The 27,223-nt window shown below is 36.7% G+C and overlaps 1 protein-coding gene across 2 annotated transcripts in view; it reads right to left on the reverse strand.

The window, feature by feature from the left end:
• Window positions 1-27,223, reverse strand: part of Med13 (mediator complex subunit 13) — a 94,694-nt gene that overhangs the window by 61,927 nt on the left and 5,544 nt on the right. The window contains exons 3-8 of one of the 2 annotated variants that reach the window (XM_057775034.1): window positions 21,089-21,257; window positions 4,601-4,746; window positions 3,709-3,906; window positions 1,917-2,111; window positions 977-1,139; window positions 359-466 (exon numbers count right to left, since the gene is read on the reverse strand). In XM_057775034.1, the coding sequence (XP_057631017.1) occupies window positions 359-466; window positions 977-1,139; window positions 1,917-2,111; window positions 3,709-3,906; window positions 4,601-4,746; window positions 21,089-21,257 (979 nt within the window). Of the gene's footprint in view, window positions 1-358; window positions 470-976; window positions 1,140-1,916; window positions 2,112-3,708; window positions 3,907-4,600; window positions 4,747-21,088; window positions 21,258-27,223 lie in introns of both variants that reach the window. The other variant, XM_057775033.1, reaches the window with a different exon arrangement.

Consider the following 27,223-nt stretch of genomic DNA (forward strand, 5'->3'; position numbering starts at 1 on the left):
ATAAAATAAATTTAAAAAAAAATTATCACCGGGCGGTGGTGGCACACGCCTTTAATCCCAGCACTCGGGAGGCAGAGACAGGCGAATCTCTGTGAGTTCGAGGCCAGCCTGGTCTACAAGAGCTAGTTCCAGGACAGGAACCAAAAGCTACAGAGAAACCCTGTCTCGAAAAATCCCCAAAAAAATTAAATAAATAAACAAAAATAAAAAAATTATCATCTATCTTTTCTCACACCTCTTTTTTGGGGAAAAAAAATCCTAACATACCATATTTCCAAAGATACCTCAAACAAAGCATTAGCATCTTAACTATAATATATACATAAATGTAAGCATCACCAACTGGAAATAAACTTACCTCAAACAACTGCAGGTTGTTCTTTGTGTGGCTTCAACAAAGTCCCAGCATGCTATTTTATCAGCTGACTCTTCTTCACATAGGCCACTGGATGTAGCAGAATACTTCCTCCTAAAGTAAATTATAAATTCCTTAGAATATATAAAATTTCTATTAGAGTTTAATATTTATATTTTTGCCTTTTGTGTTCTTGGTTTTTTTGGAAACAAGGGTTCTCTGTGTAGTTTTTTGGAGTCTGTTCAGGAACTCACTCTTGTGAACAGACAGGCCTCAAATTCACAGAGATCTGCCTGCCTCTGCCTCCCAAATGCTGGGATCAAAGGTGTGTGCCACTACTGCCCAGCTCTAATCTTCAATTTTTTTAAATTAATTTTTCACAATTTTATTTCATACTTATACTTAACCAACAGGCAAGTTTTAAATCTCAAAATAAAAGATACAACTGGACATGGTGGCACAGGCCTCTAATCTCAGCACTTGGGAGGCAAAGGCAGCTGGAGCTCTGTGAATTTGAGACCTGCCTGGTCTACAAACCAAGTTCCAGACTAGTCAAGGATACACAGTGAGATCTTGACCAAAAACAATAAACAAATAAATAAATAAAATAAAGATACATACTTGTTCTGTAATCTGTTCATGCTGCATTCTTGCCAGACTCTATCTACTACGTGATTTGCTAATTTTCTGGGTATTTTCCCTCCATGATGGCTAGTACTGTCAGTGTTGAAGCCATCAGATACTGAAGAAAGTTTGACCCACTTCTGGGCAGACTGAGGATCAACTGGAAACAAACAAAGAAGAAGAGGCTATAGAAAGGTGAAAACATTGAAAAGTAACGTGGGAATTTTTATTAATTTGTTGTATGGTTTGCTCTTTCTCTATTTCGTAATAAGTCTAGTGACATTCTGGGGTCAAAAAATTTTATTTAAATGCAAAAGAGTAAAAATTTTGAGTACGGGATATAAACTGGATGGTAGAATGCCAATGTTGACTTGAAGGATTAAGAGGTTCCAGGTTCAGCTCAGCAGTAGAATACCACCTTATAATGAAGGTCCTGGGTTTAATTCCCAGCAACACAAACAATCACACACACACAAAATGTGTGTGCATATGTGTGTGCACACTCACACGTGTTATATATGTGTATGAGTTATCTTAATTTTGAAAGTGCAATGAATATGTAGGAATAAGAAATTAATTTGCCAGTCGGTGGTGACACACGTTTTTAATCCCAGCACTCAGGAGGCAGAGACAGGCGGATCTCTGTAAGTTCGAGGCTAGCTTGGCCTGCAGAGCGAGTTCCAGGACAGATTCAAAAAATTAAGTCTACAACTTTCTTAAGAGGGTCAGAAAAAAGACCAATTTATAATCAATGTATACATACACAGAGGGTAAAAGCAAAAGTTTTAAGTGTGAATTTAGATGAATTATGTTCTTTGCATTATGCTTGCAATTTTCCAGTAAGCTTTAAACAATTTCAAGATAAAAACTGTGTAAGTCAGATGTACTCAAATGAATAAATTTGTAACCAGAGCTGATAAGGCAGTTAGTATAATACCTGCTTGAACTTCCTCAGGAGATGTGGGTGGGGTAAGAGTAACTGAAGACATAGCAGGATCTCTTGTGGAAGCAGGCACTTGATGGATACCCAAGCAAGAAGCTGAACAGTGAGAGGATCCCACAGAGCTAGGAGTAGGAATGTCTGATTGAGGGACTAAAACAAAGCAAGCTGGGTAGATCATTCGGACACCCGCTAAGAACAGAAAGGACAAAACAAAATCAGCTGCCAATTTCTCAGTAACGGAATTATTTTCACTGAAAAGCACTGTAGTAAAAGACAAGCCTAATAAGATAGCATCACATTTATATAAATAAAGATATATCTTACCAATGTGTTTGAGTGTATGGAGGGTAGAGAATAAACTCAGACATCAGTCTTCACTTTTCACCTAGTCTGAGACAAGGTCTCAGGGCTGCTGTCTAACTAGCCTGTGAGCTTCCAGGTCTACTCCTATCAAAACTTTCCATCTTACCATAGGAGGGCTGGGATTACAGGAAAGCACAATACTGTACTTCATGGAGGTTTTGGAATCAAAACTCATATCCTTAGACTTGTACAGCAAGTACTTTAAGCCAATAAATCATAGATTTTTCTATCTATAAATACATTTTTTAATATTTTTATACAGCTGACCAGTGTGCATTATATTATAAATTTTAATTTATAAAATTAATGAAGGCAATCAGGAAACTTAGATCATAGATCATTTTGCTTTCTTGTCTATTTTAAAAGTCTAATAAACATTTGTATTCTATTTCTGCCATAACTATTCCAAAAACAATGTATTTACTGAAATGGAGTAATGAGAATAGCTTCAATTTTTTTAAAAAGCCAGACATGTATCTGTATTCCTAGGATTCAGGAGGTTGAGCAGGAGAGTCTTGAGTCCAGGACCAGCCTGGGTTACAAGAAAGAGTCTCAAATTCAACATACATAAATACACACATACATACACACACACATAAATAAATCCAGACCTCCCATGTGTTAATCCTTACATGTGATATTACTATTAGAGTCCATTAACTACAGTAAAAACTAGTCCCTATTAGCTGCTCACGCCTACCGTGTTTTTATACACCATCAGGCTTAACTATATGCTGCATCTTAAGAGAGTTAAATATGCTAGGAGAGATTGGTTCGGTATTCTTTCACATTTTATTTCTGCTATGTGATTAATATGATCAGAAACAGATCCCCTTGCTAACCTGTATCCTTGAATGTTTAGACATAGAGACTAAAGCTAATCTGGAAAGAACTGATTTGGGTAGAACATAACAAAACCAGAAAGTACTTACGGATATTTTCTGTTACTGAAGGAGAAAGTTTTACTAATATTCAAGCACTATACATAATACAGGCTGTCATCTTTCCAGCCTCCAAATATTAATGCCTTTACTCTTGCCCCCTTCTTGAGCATGTAGACAACAGAGTATGTTCCTCTATCACTATAACTCTGGCTTTACCATGTAACTAGCCTTGTCCAATTATATGTGAGCAAACACATCCCAGCAGAAGCTTTAAATACATTTATATGGTTAGGCTTGGTCCCTATTATTCCTTTATTTTCATAAGAACATGGTGTCCCAGATACTGGGTATTCTTAAACCTAGATCATACAATGAGAAGACACATAAAGCCATCACAGCCAAGCTGTAGCCCTTATATAATGTTCAAGAAATAAAATGTTTGGTGTTGGACGCCAATGGGGTTGTCTGTTATTAAACAAAATCTAACTAAAACATGCAAGATTTATTATTCTCCTTTAGACTAATATCAGAATCCATACCAACAAGAACTTCTACTGCAGCCAAAGAATCATCTTCCCAATCCATATCTTCCTGCTTCTCTTCAGACATCTCCTTCAAACCACATGAAATAGGATAGAACTGTTTCCATTCACCAATTAATTTTTTTGTAGCTGAATCAGACATCTTGAATGCCTGTCCCGTGAGAGTGCCATTTAGTCCAAACGGACTTAAGATAACTAGAAACCAAAGCAGATTTCAAGTAAGTAAAGACTGTTACAGCCAATAAAAACCATAATAAACAGTGTTGCAATGATGTAAGTCAAAAAGGATACATAAAGGAAATCCACTGTGATTACACCAAGAAAGTCAATTTGTTACTTTATTATTTTCAATATAAAAACAATGCTAAGATTTTGAAAATTGTTTAAAATATGCCTCCCCCAAATCAGAAAACAATACATTTCAAAATGAACTGGAAATATGTGTGTATCATACACTTTATTCTGACTCTCATTAACAAAACGGGGGCAACCTGAATAAAATGTGGATAAATAAGTCTAAATATTTATGAAGTACTGCCACAAAAATTTAGAAAAACCCACACACTACATTTAAAATAGTAGATACTTCCAGGACTTAAAAAGCAATTAGCAACGTTATAAAATAACTTCACTTGAGTTCAACAATTCATGGTATAAATGAAATCAAAAGTTCCCCTGGGTGGCTATGCTAAACATGGCTTATGCAACACAACCTTGAGATGATTAACACACAGATAATATAAGATGCTATTAACAGAAAACACAGAAATGTTAATATTCCCATTCATAAAATTTTTAATTTCACTAATGATATGTATTTTGTTGTCTTACTACTGTAATTGCTAGCATCAAAGTTTTAATTTCCAATACTGAAATGAGAATAATCTACCTTGAAATGGGCTATTAGACTGTTGAGCAAGGGTGACATGCTCTTCACTGAGAAGGTATACAGGTTGATGTTGGTTAATTTCCACACTGGTACAAACATTGCTGTCTCCATGCAAGAAAAAGGTGAAAGAGCAGGACAAGTGTTCACTAATAAAGAAGGAAAAGTTATATTTTAGTGATGATTAATAGCAAAAAATTAAAATAACTTCCTTTGCATTTGATGTTTTAATTATTTTGAGACAGAAATTCACATATTTCAGGCTAGCCTCAAATTCACTATGTAGTCAAGGATGACTCTAAACGTCTGATCATCCTAACTTGACCTCCTGGGTGCTGAAAGTACAAGCATGTGCCACCATGCCTTATTTATAGGAACCTGGATCCTGGGAACATACAGTCTCATGCATAATAGCCAAGCACTCTACTAAATGAGCTACATTCCCAACTCAACATGCTTTGCTTTATTAAGAAGCTATACTACAAAAACGCATACTTTAGCTCAGAAATCTTTATCATCTGTAGGGGGGAAAATTATGGATATGAACAAAGATAAAAAGTGTTCTTCGCAACACTGTTTATAATGCAAATAGCTTTAGGAAACCAGTTAAGATAAGTTAAGTACACCACATATCCAATTATTAAATGACCACAGAAAGGAAGTTTAATGCAAAATAAACTACCAATACAATCCCAAAATTTTTTAAAAGAAAAAGTTGGGGAACACATGCACACACACTCCCAGACACACGCATACACAGACACACACACAAAACAACTCTTCATGAAACTACTAAAAGAGAGCAAGTGTTATTCCTTCATTCAAGAAGGGACTTTTATGCTAAGCACCATGGCACTGTACCAGGCCATGAACTTAGTTAAATGCTGTAAAGATAGAATGTTACAAGAATGCTTTAACACTCTGTACTGAAGATGAAATTTTAATTCCTGAAGAGAGACAGAACTTGGATCTCATTGCCAAGATTGTTCTGAGCATCCCATAGTGACAGCCATCAACCTACCTTCTTCACTTCTCCCATTTCAACACTTCTGGATCCGACGGTCTCAGATGTCTCGTCTCTCACACACTGGCTTCCCCAGTGATTCTTAAACAGACCTGCCTTTGTACCTTCAGTTTTTGGTTTTTTTTTTTCTCAAACCCTCTGAAGCCACCTTCTTAGAAGAAATTATTTGAGTAAAGTCTCAAAGTAGGCATTTCACTAATTAATCTATACTGTTTCCAAATCCTCTTTCCTGGGGGTGAGAGGGTGTTTTTGCTAAAGGAAGAATCACCATCATGTAAATACATTTTATAGTTTTACTTATTTCTCACAGTTGGCCCAGAATGCAACCTCTAGTGAAAGAATTTGTCTTTGCTCTCTATGGCATCAGCAGTAAGTCTCTGACACAAAGTGATACGGCACATTGATACACACTACATACTGTAGGATAAAATCGATAACTGAACTTTTTGATGACTAACCATCAAGTCTATTTTTAAATTTATTCTCTGTATAATGCTCTAAACCACAAATTCAAAACTATCTTAAATTTCTCTTTGTTTCATCATTACCTGCTTTTACCAATTCCTGATTTCTAACTCTCAATAATATTTGTGATTTATAGATCCACATGTCTTTTAGGGGTGTTTTTATTATCAAGTAATAAAATACTTTTTTGTTCATTATAATGTTTTACTATGTATCCCAGAGTCACCTAGAATTTGCAATGTAACCAAGAACAGCTCAAATTCTGAAACATTTTGCCTTCCTTGGCCTCCTTGCAGGAGTGCACCCACCACATTCAAGTCTAAGTCTTTTAAGGTCTGAGAAGAATCTCCTACATTGCCTCCTTGCCTCACACTGCTAAATGGGATCTTTCTAAAAATTAATTATGATCATATAACTGGAAAGCTTAAAATCATTCACCAGTTCCCCAAAATGTTCGGGGCTAATTTTCAAAAGCATTAACATAGCACTTTAGGCCCTTTAGAATCTGATTTTTGCCAAACTGTGTAAACCATGAAATTTAACCCACCAAAACTGCTTTTATCTGCAACATACTTGTCTCCACATCCTAATTTCTCAAAATTCCTTTAGTTCCCAGCCAATTTATACATACCTTAAAAAGTATTTTAACTTTAATATCAGTGGAAGATTTAATTATTGGCCCCAACTCATCATCCACTTTCCTTTATAAAAACTGTTACTTGGTAACTCTACAGTAACATTGTGTGTGTGGATACATGTGTGTACAAGTTAGTACATGTGCACTAAGTGTGCAGGCAAGTCAAAGTTAGGTGTTGCTTCAACTGCTCTCTACCTTACTTTTGAGACAGGGTCTCTCACCGACCCTATAGTTCAGAATTTGGTGAGAGTGGCTGGCCAGCAAGCTCCAGCAATGTTCCTGTCTCTGTCTCTACAGCACCAGGATTGCAGGCACACATTGTCAGAGCTGGCTTTTTTTTAAGACTTTATTTATTATGTATACAACATTCTGCCTCCATGTATGCCGGCATGCCAGAAGAGGGCGCCAGATCTCATTACAGATGGTTATAAGCCACCATGTTGCTGGGAATTGAACTCAGGACCTCTGAAGAGCAGCCAGTGCTCTTAACCATTGAGCAATCTCTCCAGTCCCTGAGCTGGCTTTTTATGAGGTGCAGCAAGCTCTTTTGATGACTTGAGTCATCTTCACAATCCACTGAATAGCAAATATTCAATGTATATAGTAAACACTTCCAAAAAATACTTGCAAGGATAAGCAGTAACTTAAAATAGACATAGGTTCTTTAACTTAAAAAAAAAAAAAGACAGGTTTGGAGACCTGAATTACATATCTTTACCTATTGTTCCTCTAAACAGTAACATTCTCTGAAATACTGCTTTCTACTGTGTTCACTTCTAAAAAGGAATATTAAATTAGGAAACAAAATACTTTTCACAGTCAGCCTCAGCAAACTTAGTGATACCATATTTCAAAATAAACTAAAGGGGCATTAAGTGTGCAATCCAGTGCTAAAATAGAAAGTAACATGGGCCAAGTGTCCGTCCTCAGGACAAAACAACAAGAAAAAAAGCATGAAAACCACTCGCAAATTCCTCAACAACTTATATTCATTAAGAATTTTGCTATTTAACCCTTTTATAGTTACATTTTATTTAGTTTATGTGTGGTATGTGCACATGCATACGTGCTTGTCAGGGTCAAAGGACAACTGGGAGCCATCAGTTCTCTTCTTCCACATCAGCCTCTAAGATCAAACTCAAGTTATCAGACTTGGTACAAAGTGCCTTTACCTGTTTACATCTCTCTGGCCCCATTTAAGTTAGAAAACTTGGCTTTCTAGTACAAAGTAATAAGTTAGCCTCCAATGAATCTCTGTGAAAAACTAATACTGTCTATCTGCAATACCCTGTTTACCAGCAATCTATAGCAAGGAAAACCATCCCTCCCACACTGCTAGCAAATGACCTCAATGTACATTGATCATACTGTAATACAGAATGATTTATAAACTAAGTTTGTGTATAATGTTGGGGGAAAATGCTCTAAAATAGGATTCATACTTTTAAGATTCTTATATTGAAACCAATATTCTAGTCACAGAACACTAAAGGACAAAGAATTTTAGAATACCACTTACACACTACTCAGAAGGCCTCTTTCAGAGAGAAATGTTATCTTTTCTAGTACCATCCTATGAAGTGCCTACGGTTAGCACAAAGGAAAATGAACATATGTTTATAACTACAATGACAAGCCAAGGAACTTACATTGTTAGTTACTCTGAAGGAAAATAAAGACTACTGTTCGTTTTCTATTTACCAATATGGCAGAATTCAAAGATCAAATCACAATAATTTTGTTACAGAAATGTTCAGTTATATATTGAAATTAAATAAAAGGGTTCTGTTTGTTTTCCATATTTTTCTGTGTGTGGACTTTGAGCATGCCATAGTACGCTTGTAGAGGTCAGAGGTCAACTTGTGGGTGTTTTTTTTCTTTCTACCACGTAGATTCTGGGAATCAAACTTAGGTCACCATCAAGCTCGGTGGCCAAGTGCCTTCCTTTACCTGCCAAGGTAACTCACAGGTCTCTAAAAGATTATTTTCTAAGATGAGCCCCCAACACACACACACACACACACACACACACACACACCAAAAAAGGGGGGGAGCAGACAACGATGATTACTCAAGATCAAAGTTAGCTCCTCTAGAACTAGATGCAGTAAATGGCATATCTCTACAACCCCAATGCTTGGGAAAAGAAAACAGAGGAATAAAAAGGCACCATAAGTATACAGCAAGACGTTATCTTAGAAAAGCAAAGAATGAAACTTAGCTCTTTTATTACAAGTTTTTGAGCAGTCTCATTCTGTCTCTCAGACTAGCGCTGAACTAGTCATGTAGGCTGGCCTCAAAGTTGAGATCTTCTGCTTCCACTTTCAAAGTACCAAGATTACTGGCTAACAGGTATTTGCCACCATATCCAATTTGCTAGAATGGGTTTAATTAATATAAACACTCATGTAAGTGTGTTTGTGCATGTGTGTACATGCACGCGTGTCCACATTAGAGTATGTGCGTGCATGTGTGCGTGCGTGCGTGTGTGTGTACACTACTAGGAAATAACATATCTTTTTTTTTCACTTGTCTTAAGAAGTTACAGAAAAACAATCTTTTATTTTGCTGGTAGAGAATCTGAGGATCAAAGAGGGTTATACGACTAGGTTTTTTATTTGTTTTTATTTTTGAGACAGGGTCTCTCTAAGTAGCCCTGGCTGTCTGGAAACTCACTATGTAGACCAAGCTAGCTTTGAATTCATTGAGATCCGCCTGTCTCTTCTTAGTGCTGGCATGAGCCACTACACCAAGATATGGTCTATTTTAAATTCATAAAATTAGGGCTGGGGATGTAACTCAGTAGAGTAGCAGTAGTATAGCATATGAAACCCTGATCAATCTCCAAGACTGATCAAACGATCTTACTCCCCACAAATATGCATGTGCACACGATAAAATTAGTTAAAGGAAGTGCTGACTTAAAAAATAAATAAATAAGACAGTCATCCTATTAAAAGTAGGCAGAGTCTTGGGCTGGAGAGATGGCTCAGTGGTTAAGAGCATTGCCTGCTCTTCCAAAGGTCCTGAGTTCAATTCCCGGCAACCACATGGTGGCTCACAACCATCTGTAATGAGGTCTGGTGCCCTCTTCTGGCCTGCATACATACACACAGACAGAATATTGTATATATAATAAATATTTAAAAAAAAAATAGGCAGTCTGGTATTTTCCCAGAAAGAATATATAAGCAGCCAATAAAAAATCATGTTCACTAAAAGTAGTGATTAATAAAATACAAATCAGAAATAAACTAAGATACCACTTCACACCAACAAACATGATTATTAACAACCAGTAAATAACAAGCATTGTTAAGAATGCAATGAGACCGAAACTCTTATATTGCTGATGAAAATGTAAAACACTATAACCACAACGGAAAATAGCATGGCAATTTTCCAGATAATTAAACTTAAAATTGTCATATGACCCAACAATTTCACTTCTGAGTACGTAACCACAAGAATAAAAAGCATGGACCCAAGGAAATATTTGCACACCAGTGTTTATAACGAGTAGTCAAAAGGTGGAAATGACTCAGATGCCAGTCACTACGAGAACACACAAATACACTCTACCTACACCATGGATCATTATTTGTCTCTAAAAAAAAAATATCTCCCATACTACAACATGGATAAAATCTGAAAATATGCCAAATGAAATAAGTGAGACACAAAACAAATGTTATATAATTTCATTTATATGAGGTGCCTGGAACACTCACAGAAAACAAAAAAGTTGTTTGTCAGCGACCAAGGTGCGGGAGAAAAGGAGTTATTATTTTATTGGTAAATTTTCAGCCTAGGATGAATAAGTTCTAGACTGATAGTAATGACAGATGCAGCACAATGTCAATTTCCTTAATGCTGGGGAAATACTGAAAAACAGCAAAAATTACTAACTTTATTATGTGTTATAATATTTTAAACTTAGTTATCTTAATTCAGAGATGCTTGTATTCTATAAATTCAACAATTTCATTTTATTTTTCTAACTTTTTGTTTATTTAATTATAGTTTTTATTGTTGTTTGGTTGGTTGGTTGGTTTTGCTTTGCTTTGTTTTTTGAGGCAGAGTCTCACTCTGTAGGTCTCGCTGTCCTGGAATTCATGTAGACCAGGCTAGCCTCAAATTCACCTCTGCCTCCGAGAGCTAGGAAAAGCATGTGCTTCTATGCCCAACTAACAATTTTTAAATTTATACATTAAGGTTAGCTCATATCACAGGCTCAAGTTAAGACACCATACCAGTAAATGTCCATGTTTGTTTGTTTATTATTCATTCATTCACTCACTCATTTATTCATTTATTTATTGGATACAGCATCTCATGCAGCACTGGCTTGCCTCAAACCCACTACGTACTCAGCCATAAACTTCTGGTCCTCCTGCCTCCACCTCCTAAATGCAGGAGTGCTACAGATTGAACTTTGTGCTGTTAGGCAAACACTCTACCAACTACAGTCCCAACCCTACTATCAGTAATTTTTGGACATTCTCCAGATCATTTCCACACTTAGACAACTTTGCAAACCACATTAATCAGCAATATCAGACATCCTTAACAAATTTCCATGAACAAAGGAGCTATACTAAAATACCAAAGAATGTATCTCTTCATCTTCTATGTATTTCTACACACGTAGTGAACACAATACTAAACACATAGTAAAGAATCCTCCAGACAGATTCAATGCAATGCCCAGCAAAACCCCAGCAAAATTCTTCAAAGACCTCAAAAGAACGGTGCTCAACTTCATTTGGAAAAGCAAAAAACCCAGGATAGCCAAAACAATCCTGTACAATAAAGAAACTTCTGGAGGCATCACAATCCCTGACTTCAAACTCTACTACAGAGCTACAGTACTGAAAACAGCCTGGTATTGGCATAAGAACAGACAAGAGGACCAATGGAACCGAATAGAAGACCCAGATATCAAGCCACACATCTTCAAACACCTGATCTTTGATAAAGAAGCAAAAAATATCAAATGGAAAAAAGAAAGCATATTTCACAAATAGTGCTGGCATAACTGGATATCAACGTACAAGAATGAAAATAGACCCATATCTATCACCATGCACAAAACTCAAGTCCAAATGGATCAAAGACTTCAAAATAAAGCCAGCCACACTGAACCTTATAAAAGAGAAAGTGGGAAGGACACTTGGACGCATTGGCACAGGGAAACACTTGCTAAATATAACCCCAGCAGCACAGACAATGAGAGAAAGAATTAATAAATGGGACCTCCTAAAACTGAAAAGCTTCTGTAAAGCAAAGGACATGGTCAACAAGACAAAACGACAGCCTACAGAATGGGAAAAGATCTTCACTAACCCCACATCAGACAGAGGTCTGATCTCCAAAATATACAAAGAACTCAAGAATTGGACACCAAAAGATCACATAATCCAATAAAAAAATGGACCACAGACCTAAACAGAGAACTCTCAACAGAGGAATCTAAAATGGCTGAAAGTCACTTAAGGAAATGTTCAACATCCTCAGTCATCAGAGAAATGCAAATCAAAACAACTCTGAGATTTCATCTTACACCTGCAAGAATGGCCAAGATCAAAAACACTGATGACAACTTATGCTGGAGAGGTTGTGGGGAAAAGGGAAAACTTCTGCATTGTTGGTGGGAATGCAAGCTGGTACAACCCCTTTGGATGTCAGTGTGGCAATTCCTCAGAAAATTAGGAAACAACCTTCCTCAAGACCCAGTAATACCACTTTTGGATATATATCCAAAGGATGCTCAATAGTGCCACAAGGACATGTGCTCAACTATGTTCATAGCAGCTTTGTTTGTCATAGCCAGAACCTGGAAACAAACTAAATGCCCCTCAACCGAAGAATGGATAAGGAAAATGTGGTACATTTACACAATGGAGTACTACACAACAGAAAAAAATAACGACAGCTTGAATTTTGCAGGAAAATGGATGGAGCTAGAAAACACTATTTTGAGTGAGGTAACCCAGACCCAGAAAGACAATTATCACATGTACTCACTTATAGGTGGTTTTTAAACATAAAGCAAAGAAAGCCAGCCTACAAACCACAATCCCAGAGAACTTAGACAACAATGAGGACACTAAGAGAGACTTACATAGATCTAATCTACATGGGAAGTAGAAAGTATAAAAAGACAAGATCTCCTGAGTAAATTGGGAGCATGGGGACCTTGGGGGAGGGTTGAAGGGGGGAGGGGAGAGGCAGGGAGGGGAGCAGAGAAAAATGTAGAGCTCAATAAATTATCAGTAAAAAAATTAAAAACATAAAAAAAAGAGAATCCTCCAGCACTCGAGTGGCAGAGGCAGGCTTATCTCTGTGAGTTCGAGGCCAGCGTGGTCTACAAGAGCTAGTTCCAGGACAGGCTCCAAAGCTACAGAGAAACCCTGTCTTGAAAAACAAAACAACAACAACAACAACAACAAAAAAGTATCCTTTAGAGAACAACAGAAAATCTGTCTGAAGAAACTAAAACAAAGAAATCCTAATGATTCAAGTGCCAGAGGAAAATTCATCAGTGTACAAGTGTTATCATCGTGTAAAATCAGATTTCCTAAGAACAAATCAGTTGAGAACAACTACAGAAGGGGAAAGTTGGACAGTCTGAAGTAGCTAAGGCAAATTGGCAGTGTATACCCTGATATGGGTGGGTAACTCTGGGACTCTACCATTCACTCACTCACAACTGAGAACACAATTAGTTCCAGGAGACCATCAAGTATTAGCTAATAACCAACAAACACTAACAAAAATCTAGTTGTTAGACAACCACCATGTAATTAGAATCATTTGGACTATGGCCAATCCAAATTAAGGTATGTTCTGAGTCTAAAAAAACACACAAGATTTCAAAGACCTCACACAAAAACATTAAACTATCTCAATGGTATCTCGTATAGATTTACACTCTAAAATGTATTTCAGGTGCACTGAACTAAGTAAAAAATATTATTAAAATTAGTTTCACTTGATTTAGGCTTTGTAAAAATTTTATCTATTGTGCACACACATCCATCTAAGCCTATCAAACACATTACTAAGCTCAGTTAACAGTCTAACAGAAAAATCAATGTGGTTTACATCTTATTTCTTTATGCTACACAAGAAGACACAAAGAAATAACAGTAAAAGAAATACAGCAATGCATGCCTAGAGACCCAGCAATGAGGAACTGTGAAGGATCTTTAGTTCAAGTACAGGTGGGGCTACATAAGCATGACACTCAAAAAACAGTAAGGATAACACAAAGCAATACCTCTTATTTCAACTTTTCAGAGGTAGTAAGATATCCAAAGAACAAAGAACATCCTAAACCTATTAACTGCTACTAATTCCATTCCAGCTGTTATTTACATGTCATGGTGCCTATTTTTAATTAATTTTGAAGATCAGGAGATAAAGTAAAAGCCATGTGAAGGAGTAAAGTTTTATTACTGCAATTTAAAGCATATCCTGCTGACTACTGATTTAATAATAAAAAAAACCTTGACGAATTGCTTAAATAAAACACTAGAAGCACTATTTTAATAATAAAGACAACACCATCCAAAAGAACTTTCTACAGTGATGAATGCCCCACTTTTGAACTGCCACTATACAGAACAATTATTTAAAATGTAGCTTCCTAAACTGAAATATTTTTTTAATTTAATTTCAATATAATGGATCTAAATAGCAAAAAGTAGTTAGTGGCTAGCATATTAAACAGTATAGGCCTAAAACATCTGTAAAGAAAAAAACAGCACCCTAATATTCTTTTCTTTCTTTTTTAGGAGATAAGGGGAAGTTATGATAAGATTAAGTCTCACTATGTAGTCTAGGTTGATCTTGAACTTCCACCTTCAGTCTCCAGAGTACTGAAATTACAAGAATGTGCCACCATGCTCAGTTTTAATATTCTAATTATAATAATTTGCCACAAATGCATAAGGTAGTTCTCTCCTTCCCCGAAAATCAAAACCAAAAATAATCTTAATATTTGTGGATCAGGTAAAGGCACCAGATAAGAACATATTGAACCACAGATTTGATCCTATGTTCTTTTTTTGTTTTATCTGTAGTTAGCAACTATTTATTCTATCCTGTATTTATACATGTATACCTGTGTGTGTGTGTATACTCATGTGCATGCCACGTGCATATGTTCTTATAATAATCATTCTATCCTGCCTTTTTTTTTTAAAGATTTATTTATTATGTATACAACATTCCTTCCATGTATGCTTGCATGCCAGAAGAGGGCGCCAGATCTCATCGTAGATGGCTGTGAGCCACCATGTGGTTGCTGGGAATTGAACTCAGGACCTCTGGAAGAACAGTCAGTGCTCTTAACCTCTGAGCCATCCCTCCAGCCCTCTATCCTGCCTTTTAAAATTGGGGCGACAGATAACTATCATACATAAAATAAAGATGTCAAAAGCCCAAATTAGCAATTTTTTTCATAAAAATTGATGTATCCACAGCTGAAGATATGGGATAAGATTATAGTATATGTTAAAATTAAATACTAGCTAAAATCAAATACTATCAGATATAGTGGATCCTACCTGTAAACCCAACATTCTGAACCCTGAAGCATGAGGATCACCACAAATTCTAAATTAGTCTGAGTTACATAGTTATACCAGGACAATCTGAGCTACAAATTCCATGCTATTGTATATAATCTCATCTACTACTTAGTAAAATCTCTTATGGCAATATACTCCATAAGATGTAAAATTAGTTGTCTCAGCCGGGTGGTGGTGGCGCATGCCTTTAATCCCAGCACTCGGGAGGCAGAGGCAGGCAGATCTCTGTGAGCTCGAGGCCAGCCTGGTCTACAAGAGCTAGTTCCAGGACAGGAACCAAAAAGCTACGGAGAAACCCTGTCTCGAAAATCCAAAAAAATTAGTTGTCTCAAACAAGAGTTGCATACCAATATCATTCTATCCTGTATACCTTACTTGAAGCGCATTTAAATCTTGCTAAATTAGGGTTCAGGAGATTGACTCAGTGGGTAAATTTACTTACTATCAAATCTGACAATTTGAGTTCTGTTCCCAGGAGCCACATGATAAAAGGTAAAACTTCCAGAAGATGTTCACTGACCTTTAGGTGTACTATGTAGCACAAGAAGGCCAACACTCACATATGTACAAATAAATAAATGGGCAAATGAATAAATGAACTTTTTTTTAAATGTTAAGGCCGTACAGTGGGAGCTACCTATAATACCAACTAATAGGAAGGCAAGAAAGTACATCAGTTGAGCCAGGAGTCAGAGGCCATTCTGGACAACACAATGAGACCTGGCTCCCTCCCCCCCAAAATTTTGCCAAATGTACAAACTTAATTGTCCACTTGGCAATACGGTTATAATAGATTCAACATGACAAAAAACTTAACTAAGCACTAACGCGGTAATATTCTTACTCGAGACAGTCTTACTCAGATGCTCAAGCATCACAAGGGTGGGAAGTCACTGGTTCTTATAACATCTATTTGCTTATAATCTTTTTTTTAAAAAATATTTATTTATTATTTATTATGTATACAATAGTCTATCTGTGTGTATGCCAAAGGCCAGAAGAGGGCACCAGACCTCATTACAGATGGTTGTGAGCCACCATGTGGTTGCTGGGAATTGAACTCAGGACCTTTGGAAGAGCAGGCAATGCTCTTAACCACTGAGCCATCTCTCCAGCCCCCTTTGCTTATAATCTTACTAGCAAATTCAGACCCATGTACTGGCATTCTTTCATTCAATCATCTGAAGACTATTTTGTTTTAATGTTTAATTACTCTTACAAATGTAAGGGTCCTTTATACCTATTCCCACTGCATCACTAGAAGGTGACTCCATTTTTTGTCACTCAGTTCCTGGAAATTACTAGACAATTAACTACTTCTATGTTCAGATTATCACAAAATGAGAATCTCCCTAGATTTACCATGTGGTGTGTATGCCAGAATTCCAACTCCTCCAGAAGCTGACACAGAAGATTCCAAGTTTGAAGCCAACCTGGGTAACTTTGAAAGGCATAAAAATAAAAAAGACAACAAAATGCTAGAGATACAACTCAGTGAGGAGAGCACTTGCCTGATATGAATGCAGCCTGGGTTTGATTCACAAAGGGAAGAGAGAGACAGACACAGAGATACAAGACAGACATGGGCAGAGAGAGACACAGACAGTAGCGCGGGGTGTGTGTTATACATATACAATATATAAGCAAGCAAAGACATTAGACGAGGATGTCAGGTGTCGTACTCTATTTCTCTCCATCTTACTCCTTTGACACAGAGTCTCTCACTGAATCTAGAGCTAGGCTAGGTTGCCAGGAAGTGCTAGGGATTCTCCTATCTCGTCCTCCCCACCATACTGTGGTCACAGACCTGTTCCAGATCACAGTTTTTACTGGTAGGATTTCAACCCAGGTGCAATAAGGACTCTTAGCCACTGAACACTATCTCCAGTCCCAAGAGAATCTCTGTACTGAAAAAGGCAGTCAAGTGCGATGGCACATGCCTGCAATCACTGCACATGGGACTGAGGAAGCATTATGAATCTGATACCAGCCCACAGTGGACTGTATAGCAAGACTTTGTTTTCTTGTTTGTTTTGTTTTTAAAACATAAGATAGGAACTATTTTCTCTTTTGTTAAGGGCAAGTCAGTTCACAGCATAAACATTCCTCCCTGACAACTTCATTATTCTTTTATAAAATGCTCATACAGGTGAACATCCCTAATCCAAAAGTATCAGATGTTCTGATATCTGAAACTTAAGTTTCCTATGATTTGAAAACCAGCATTTAGCTCATTTTTTCTGGTTAAAATCAATTTTATACAACTACGACCACAAGTAATTCAAAACAACACACGGTATTTCCAGTAATGAAAGTTTTAATTTAGCCTCCCTTCTCAATTAGGTAATCCCACAGAAAACCACCAGTGTTCTTGTGTAAACAACAAGTAGAATCTGTGTGATTCATGGAAACCTCCAACTATAAGTAGTATTGCCAATTATTAGCAATCATGTAAGAGAGATTTTCCTAAGAAAGATAAAGACATTTCCAGTATTTGCATGGCTAAGAAACCTCTTCCATCTAGATAGTAGAGACATGGAGAACGGCAGATAGAAACAGAATCTGAGGAGCTAACATGGTGAAAATTGTAGTTTACTTAGTAAGATAAAGGTAAGATGCAAACTAAACCAAACCAAAAAGGCTCAGAAGTCGAAAGCATTGGTATGTATCTGAACGCAAGAGTGTAATGTAAAACTGAAAACAAAAGTAATGAAAATTCAAAAAGTTGGACTCAGAAACTGATTTTATAATCTTCTAATAGTTTTTTTTTTTTTTTTTGGTTTTTCGAGACAGGGTTTCTCTGTAGCTTTGGTGCCTGTCCTGGAACTAGCTCTTGTAGACCAGGCTGGTCTCGAACTCCCAGAGATTCGCCTGCCTCTGCCCCCGAGTGCTGGGATTAAAGGCGTGCGCCACCACTGCCCGGCTCTTCTAATAATTTTTTAAAAGACTGATTTAAGCCAGGTATGGGTGGTGCACTTTAAACCTAGCACTCAGGAGACAGAAGCAGATAGATCTCTTGTAAGCTGTAGGCTAGCTTGGTCTACATTAGTAAGTTCCAGAGCAGCTGAATTACAAAGAGACCCTGCTTCAAAAACAAACCAACAAAGATGTACTTATTTTTGTATGGTGTTTTGCCTGTATATATGTATGCACACGACTTGCTGTACTGAGCACCCGCTGCCTGGGAAGGCCAGAAGAGGGCATCAAATCCCCTCCAACTGGAGTTTCAGGTGGGTTTCAGTCACTGTATAGGTGAATTGGGAACTGAACCTGAGTCCTCTACAAGAGCATTAAGTGTTCTCAAGTACTGAGCTCCCCCCCCACACACACCTCTCCGAACAGATTGGCAAAGCTAAAGGGAACTATTTAAAATAAATTAAGTACAAATATAAATTATCTAAATGAACTCTCTCAGCTTCCAGCAATCTACAAGAAAAAGATTACTAATCTTCTATAGATTCTACAGTAAGCTATTATTACAAGTGAACTGTAAGATAAGATAAAATACAATATAGACATTCAGGATTTCAAAAGTACTGCTTCCAATGCACCCTTTTCAAGAAAATTATTGATGAACGACCATTACCAGAACAGAAATAACAACAGAAGTTTGAGGGAGATGGCTTAGCAGTTAAAGTACTTGCAGCAAAAGCAAAAGGAACAGGGACTCCACAGCCTCCAGAACGCACACACCTGCCCCGTCATGTCAGTGTTAGTGATTCTAACTTAGGGAGTTATACTTGCACAGCAAGCTCTCAACCCACTTTTCTTCTTGTAAGTTCAGAGTAGTAATGCTTCTAAAAAACAGCTACTTGCTTCTCTCAGTATAAATAAAGGAATTAGCTTCTGACAGTCAACGCTCCTTATTTCCTATTTCCCTTCCATTTCCTGCCTACAATCTTCTGTACAGTGGGAAGGCCAATCAATACCAAGAGAGACCACAGGGTTGGGGAGGGGGCGAAAGGTGGCAGAGCAGAAAAATCTGAGTCCCTACAATGGTTTGGTAATTGTATCTTCCTATAATTCAAAGAATGCATCCCTAACTTTTACAATTATTTTGTTAACAATGAAGATTTGTCAGGGTTGGGGATACAACTCAGTTGGTAGAGAGCTTGTGCAAGAACCTGAATTTGACCCCCACCACTTCATAAAACTGGGTACAGTGGCACATGCTATGATCCCGGCCTTGGAAGTAGAAATAAGAATGTTGCATATACTCAGCTGCACAGTAAGTTCAAGGCTAGCCTGGGTTATGAGAGCCCTGGTTTTTTAAAAAAACAAAACTAACAAAAAAAATGGTTTAAAAATAAAAAGAGTCTGGTAATTTTCACAGTAAAAAAAAAAAAAAAGAGCTTTTATTTTTCCAGGCTTATGAACCCATCTACTAAAAAACAACTTGAAAAAACTTCAGACACACAGGAAAAAAAAAAAATCCATATGAAATGACAGCTCCTGAAGCCTAGACAAAGAACTCCAGGCAATAAAGAATGCAAAGAGAGGGAGAAACAGACTTCCCTAGGGAAGAGCACATCAACTAGATATCCAATACCAAATGGTCAGCCCTGAAGACATACATACATGAAACATACAGACTGAGCAGACTACATTTTTAATGCACACGTGCACGCGCGCGCACACACACACACCAACAACAATTAAAGAAAAAGAGTCCATGAATTTAAATGACAGCAAGAGAAGATCTCTGTGAATTCGAGGCCAGTCTGGTCTACAGAAGGAGCTACACATAGAGACCCTGTCTCAAGAAAACCAAATAAATAAATAAAATAAAATAAAAATAATAATAAATTTAAAAGAATAGGGAATTTGGAGACTGGAGATGGCTCAGAAGAACACTAGCTGCTCTTGCAGAGGACCTAGGTTCCATTCACACCTCCCATATGGCAGCTCAAAACCATCTTTAACCCTAATTCCAAGGGATCCAAACCCCTCTTCTGGGCTTCTCAGGCATCTCACATGCTATATAAACATGGCAGACAATCATTCATACACATGAAATAAAAATAAATAAATCTTTAAAAATTAAATGGGGAGGTGATAAGGGTCTACCCTTCACAAAACAAATCCGAGATCATGAGTTCAAGATCAGCCTAGTCTATGACTCAAGCTCCAACCCAGACAGGGCGACAGAGTGATACATTGTCTCAAAAAGACAACACCCCCCCCAAAAAAAGGAAGGAAAGAAAGAAAGATAAAAGAAAAAAAAAGAAAATCACTTATAGTTTATTCCCATTGCAAGAAAAATTCTTTGTTTTGTTTTGTTTTGTTTTTTTTCTGAGACTGTTTCTCTGTAGCTTTGAAGCCTGTTGTGGAACTAGCTCTTGTAAACCAGGCTGGCCTCTAACTCAGAGTACCATCTGCTTCCACTTCCCAAGTGCTGGGATTAAAGGTGTGCGCCACCACCGACCAGCCCACAAGAAGAAAAATTCCTTTTTTTTTTTTTTTTTTTCTTTTTCAAGACAGGGTTTCTCTGTGGCTTTGGAGCCTGTCCTGGAACTAGCTCTTGTAGACCAGGCTGGTCTCGAACTCACAGAGATCCGCCTGCCTCTGCCTCCCGAGTGCTGGGATTAAAGGCATGTGCCACCACCGCCCGGCAAGAAAAATTCTTAAGCAGTTAAAGAAAATGGATACTTATGAGTATTTGCCAACGTTAATTCAGAACATTTCTGTAAGATATTAATTCATTTTATTAAACATCTCATAAAATTAACAAACATCAATTATCAAAAGAGGCAAGTAAGATGGCTTACCTTTTATTTATAGGTTTTTCATCTTTCTCATACGGTTTTACAAACCACTTGCCGATTCGTACAAAGTTTCTGTTCATTAAACACCTCTCCAACAGATTGTGAACTGCCTTGAAAAGCAGAGTACGGCATTCATAGGAAAGGCCATTCTCCCACACTCCGTCTTCCTCTTCTACAGAAAACAGTGAAGTGAAAGTACACAAGTGAGACTAGGTCTACTCAGAGAGAACTAAAGCATTTGATAGATCAATGTCTATGTCCACAGCCCTCTCCTTAACTCAGAATGCAGAGCTGCAATCTTTCCATCTCTCAGTCTGTATGTGTGAGTGTAGTGGTGGTAGTTTTCTTGTTTGTTTGTTTGATTGACTGTTTTTGAGAGAGTCTTACTAGTTAGCCCTGGATGGTCTGGAATGCACTATGTAGCCCAGGCTGGTCTGGTGCCTCACTGCAATTCTGCCTCTACTTTCTGATTGCTGGGCTAACAAACCCGTACCACTATACTTGGTGTTAAACATCTTTAAACATCAAAACATCAACTTTCAAAAATATTCTACAAAATATAAAATGCCTAGGCACTCTACAAAACTGCCTAAAAATTATTTGCCACAATATAAAATATGGTAATATCATAAACATAATAACTTGTTTTCTATATTTTAAAAAGGGTATTTGCTTATAAAACCTGGAAAATGTTAAACATGACATTATAATGCCTGTTTCTAAACTGGCTCACTTGTTACTTTGTCCTAATTCCTCTAATCATTTAACCTGAAGGGGGGGATCTAGCCAGTTAATAATTAAACTCAGACTATTTCATGACCATTAGCATTCTAATCTATGACTCAACTACAAAACTAAGTGACAAATACAAAGAGAGTTGCTGCCACTGCGTCTTAACGAGCAATGTGCTAATTATCAGACTAGATCTCATTTCAATGACTCACATGATTATTCAATACAGGAGGAAAAATATGAAGACTCAGATTTTTAAATGGCGTATCAGTCATATGAAGTAATGCTCTTAACTGACTACACATCTTCAAATTCCCCGCTAAATCTATTAGTCACTCCAAGTTAACTTGTAAGGTGGGGGACAGAAATCAGTCATTGGTAAGTCTCAGTTCAAAGAACAAAATTCACTCTGTCATCTATCACAAAATATTCAGTAAGAGTAACAAATAATGATAGATACCACTTTGGCAGCTTACATTTTATTTTAAATTATTAGTCCAAATTTAATCAAGGATCTTCTAATAAACTTTATCTTTATATAACCTTTCCTTTTCTTTTTGACCCAGCTAGGCTGAGGCTAACTACATAGATCAAGCCGGCCTTGAACTCTCAGCAATCCTGTCTCAGTCTTCCATTACTTAGTGCTTGGATTATATATGTATGAGCTGCCACACCCAGCTATAAACATTTTCTACTTATGTATCATCATCTTTTTCCCCCCTTGAGACAGGAGCTGGCTCTGTAAGGCAGGCCTTGATCTCATGATCTTCCTGCCTCAGCCTCTCAAGTACTGGTTACAGGCCTGTGCCACCATGTCTGGCTTCCATTCAATTTTCAACACACACACACACACACACACACACACACACACACACACACACAAATATTTCTCACTTCACAAACATACATACTGAATCCATAAAAAAAATGAAATTTACTATGAACTGTTGAATAAGAACAGAGAGATACTAAGAGTGACACAGTTTATATACAGAATGTCTTACAACAAGTGGACAGAATAAACATTAACTAAAACTATAAAGACAGTGGACTTTAACTGCACTGGAAACTGCCACTACAAAGGTTAATGCTGATTTTATGTTTTCTTTCAAGTATTCTTTCCTAACTCATTGTCAGGTCTTTCAAAGCAACTAATACAGTTCCTCTACAGAAAAGCAAAGGAAAATGGCAATACTTTAAGGGTTAGAATAAAGTAATTTAAGTAGAAAAACTTCACATTCAGTTATGTTAGAGATACTTATCTACTTCCACTTAAAGCTAAAATACTTATGGGTTTCATCTTATTAAAAAGATATTCTCTTAGAGAAAAGGAACTGGCACACAGTGATTTCACTTATTAAAGGTCTAGATCGCAAGCATATGTATGAGCTGATGAGACAAAAAAAGGAACCATCTTTTAGCTTAATAAGTAGACTCCTGATTTCAAAGTCAAATAGCTTCATTATAAGTTTTACTTCAAATTATATGACAATAGTAATAGAAATACACATGTTCCTAATTCCAAAAGAAATGTGTCAGGAACTGCTCCCAATTCTCTACCTGTTCAATGTTCTTTATTAGCTGACACCTAAAATCCCTAAGTTCTAAACAACACAAAGGTTGTAACATTTGCATTATGTAAGTAGCCATTATCAAAACATATTCCCTAACTACTCCCAAGTTTTAATAGGAAGACATAGATATACATTTACTTCTGCACACAACTAAGCTACAAGTTCAAATAAATTATTCATTTAAAGCTTAAGAATAATTTAACTTCTTCCTACAGTTTAAAACAAGAGCATTAAGTACAAAGTTCCAAATCACTAAAAGCCAATAAAATGGCTCAGCAAGTAAAGGTACTTGCCACCAAGCCTAACTGGGTTTGAATCCTAGGACTCATGCGGTATAAGACAAGAATGGACTCCCACAAGCCGTCCTCTGACCTCCACATGTGTGCCATGGCACTTGTACATAAAATAATGAATGTAATTTTTTTGTTTGTTTTTCAGGACGGTTTTTCTGTAGCTTTGGAGCCTGTCCTGGAACTCGCTCTGTAGTCCAGGCTGGCCTCAAACTCACTGAGACCCACCTGCCTCTGCCTCCCAGGTGCTGAGATTAAAGGCATGCACCACCACCACCTGGCTATAATTTAAATATTAAAAGAAAAAAAGACTGTTTAACAGATTTATGAACTGTCTGCAAGCTTAAAACAAAAATCTTTAGAATAGCAAAAATTATAGTTCTTTATAAATTTTTACATAAAACTGTGGTCTTATTTTTAAAAATTAATTTCGGCTAAACCTAAGCTAAGAATACCAAAATGTGGTTTAGAAGTAATCAGGGCCGGCAAGATAGTGCAGTGGGTAAAAGTGCTTGTTGAGTTCAATCCTCAGAACTCATATAAAGCTGGAAAGAAAAACAATTCCAGTTTTTTTCTGACCTCCACATGTGTGCCATGGCATGTGTGCCCTACACACACACACACACACACACACACACACAAATATTAAAAAGAGAAAAGCAGTATTAATTTCCAAGGATTTCTCTCACGGCTGAAACTTTTCTCTAAAGAAATTCAACATGAACTTAATGCTTTCTGGAGTCTCTTGTCCCAAATGCTCAGAATTCTCACTAATACAAACAGACCTTCCTAGAGCAAGAAATATCTACACAGTAAGCAACCAAGTAACTATTTCATTGCTAAAGAAATAATAATGCCTAGTAAAACCCAATGAAAAGTCTAAAAATTTTGGGTTGTTTTAGGAGGAATGTCACTTAGAAACAAAAGGTATATTGAGCCAAGTTTCTAATATTCTGATGTTGTGAAAATGAAAAGTATGTTCTACACACTGTACTCAGATATGAGAAGTGAAGGGCAGAACCAATCACCTAAGAAAGTAATATGTGGGGGCTGAAGAGATGGCTCAGCGGTTAAGAGCATTACCTGCTCTTCCAAAGATCATGAGTTCAATTCCCAGCAACCACATGGTGGCTCACAACCATCTGTAATGAGATCTGGTGCCCTCTTCTGGCCTTCAGGCATACACACAGACAAAACATTGTATACATAATAAATATTTTTAAAAAAAGAAAGTAATATGTGTCTCTTATCTTACACTAATTATAAGCTCCTTGAATCTCAACTCCAACATTGTAACCAGGAAAGAAAGGAGTAGGAAATACATGTCAAGCTTTAGCAGGCACTTTAGAACTTTAACCAGAGCCTAATGGAAAAACGTCTGCTTAATGCATTTAAATAAATGTTTTCTTTCCTTTGTATCTTTAATCCCCAGAGAAAACAAAGTTTCTTTTCTGTTTCTAGTACTTTTCCATTACTATTGGTATTATTAGAGCTCTTAACCAGTGTTACTTGAAAAATTTTACAAATTATTTGTAGAATGTAACACAAAAGTTCAAACACTAAAATCTGATTAACGTATGCTTCCCTGAGAACAAATTATAGTGGTGCCAAAGGATGTCATAGGTCATCAAAATAATTATAAATGGGGGAAAAATCAGCATAAAAAGCTGATACAATCAGTACTCAATATTTTCCTCAAAAAACAACATCCTTAAATATCTCCATGGTGATCAGCTGATTTTTTAAAAAGGCATCTTTTCCCTTTAATTTTGCGAAACAGCTAAAATGCAACATATGCCAATAAATAAGGAATGACTCAAAAATTAGCATGTTAGAAAAAATAGTACAGATTTCTTGAGAAAAAAAAATCAACATGTCTATATCAGTGTTTCTCTTAATAATTATTTTCCATTCATAACTCATTAAGTCAACAAATATTACTGCCTTAAGCTGTAGCATCAGTCACTTAGAGCAAAACTTGGAAATTTATTTAAAACAATTTAACATGGTGATTGTTGTATTTGATATGATCAAAAAGATAACACTTTGTCGCCCTAAAAGAGGATACTATCATACAGCAAATGAAGTCATCACTCATAAGACCAGCCAATACAAAGGATAGTTTACAGAATTTAAAACAAAGACAGAAATGAATTAACTCTCCTCAGCAAGGCTTAGCTGTTTTCATGTTTATCAGCTCTGCTAAAAGCTGCCCTTAAGGTTAAAGTCTACTACAATTAATACCTCTGATAAAAGCATCCAAAAATGAAATCTGGAACAATGACCCATGCATTTTGATGAGACTCTAGTAGAAGGAAACTATTTGGATATGTTGCTAAACTCCAGTATAGAGACCTCGAAAACCACAAGAAAGAACAAATATTTTTAAGCCTTGATTCAGTATAATTTTAACTTTAAGGAATCAAAGTTTCATCTCTCAAAGTTTTTTTCTCAAAGTTTCATCATAATCCACCTCATGTTTTTTTTTAAGACAACAATTTTGAGAGTGCGAATTGTTTGGTTTTTAAGAATAAAAACCAACGGCAGCAATAAAGTTCCAAATCTGAGGACACATTAAAAAGACACGGCAATGAAATGGAAACAATGTTGCTTTTTAACCAGCGAACTACCTACCTCTAAGAGTCAACCAGTCACACCCGCTGGAGACCTGACAGGAGGAGCCAGTGAGCTAAGATTTCCCACCACCAACTTTAAATCCCTGTCACTATTATCACAAAACTTCAAAACAACAAATAAAACTGTAACCAAAAAGTTCTTGCCCAATTCTTTTTCTACCAAAATAAACCAGTATGGAGTCAACTGTCCATTGTCCTAGTATCAGAATTAAAAACTCACATTCTTGGCTTTGAAAGTCAAGGGATGTTTTTGAACAAATGTCTTTCTGGAATACTATACTTAAGCTAATACTAATGAGCACAAATCCTTATCCAAAAACTAGTCTTTCCCAAATTATTTTGCAAAACAGCATCAAGTACTACTTCTGTAAAATAAGCAAAAGTTCAAAATGTGGAATAGACTGGTATGTTTTATTTCTTTTCATCAATTAAACTTAAGATGGTAACCCAAACATGTGCTGAATGCTATGGGACAGAAGAGAAGGTGAAATTTAACTTATGTACTACGAAGCCTCACTAGAGTCTAGACTCTTCAGAACTGTCAAATCATGAAAAGGGAGCAAAGAAGGTTCCCTAAGAAACTGTCACAGTCTAGAAGAGCAAAAAGTGAGAGGGCAAGTAAATATCATGCGGCAACCTAGACTGTATTCTAAAAACAGCAAAAAAAAAAAAAGAGGTAAATATAAAAGAAAACCAAGTGAAGTAAATATTTTAATATCATTAACAATATTGATTTGTAAATTGTGGAAAAATCCAACATTCTGATATTAAGAATAAAGAAAGTTAACTGAGAATGCATAGGCACGCTCTACACTATCCTGCCAACTTTTGTAAATCTAAAATTACCCAAAATAAAATTCTTAAAAACAGCTGTAAATGAGACAAAGTAGATAAAGGGACCACTCT

This window comes from Chionomys nivalis, chromosome 7 (genome assembly GCF_950005125.1).
Source record: "Chionomys nivalis chromosome 7, mChiNiv1.1, whole genome shotgun sequence".
NCBI lineage: Eukaryota > Metazoa > Chordata > Mammalia > Rodentia > Cricetidae > Chionomys > Chionomys nivalis.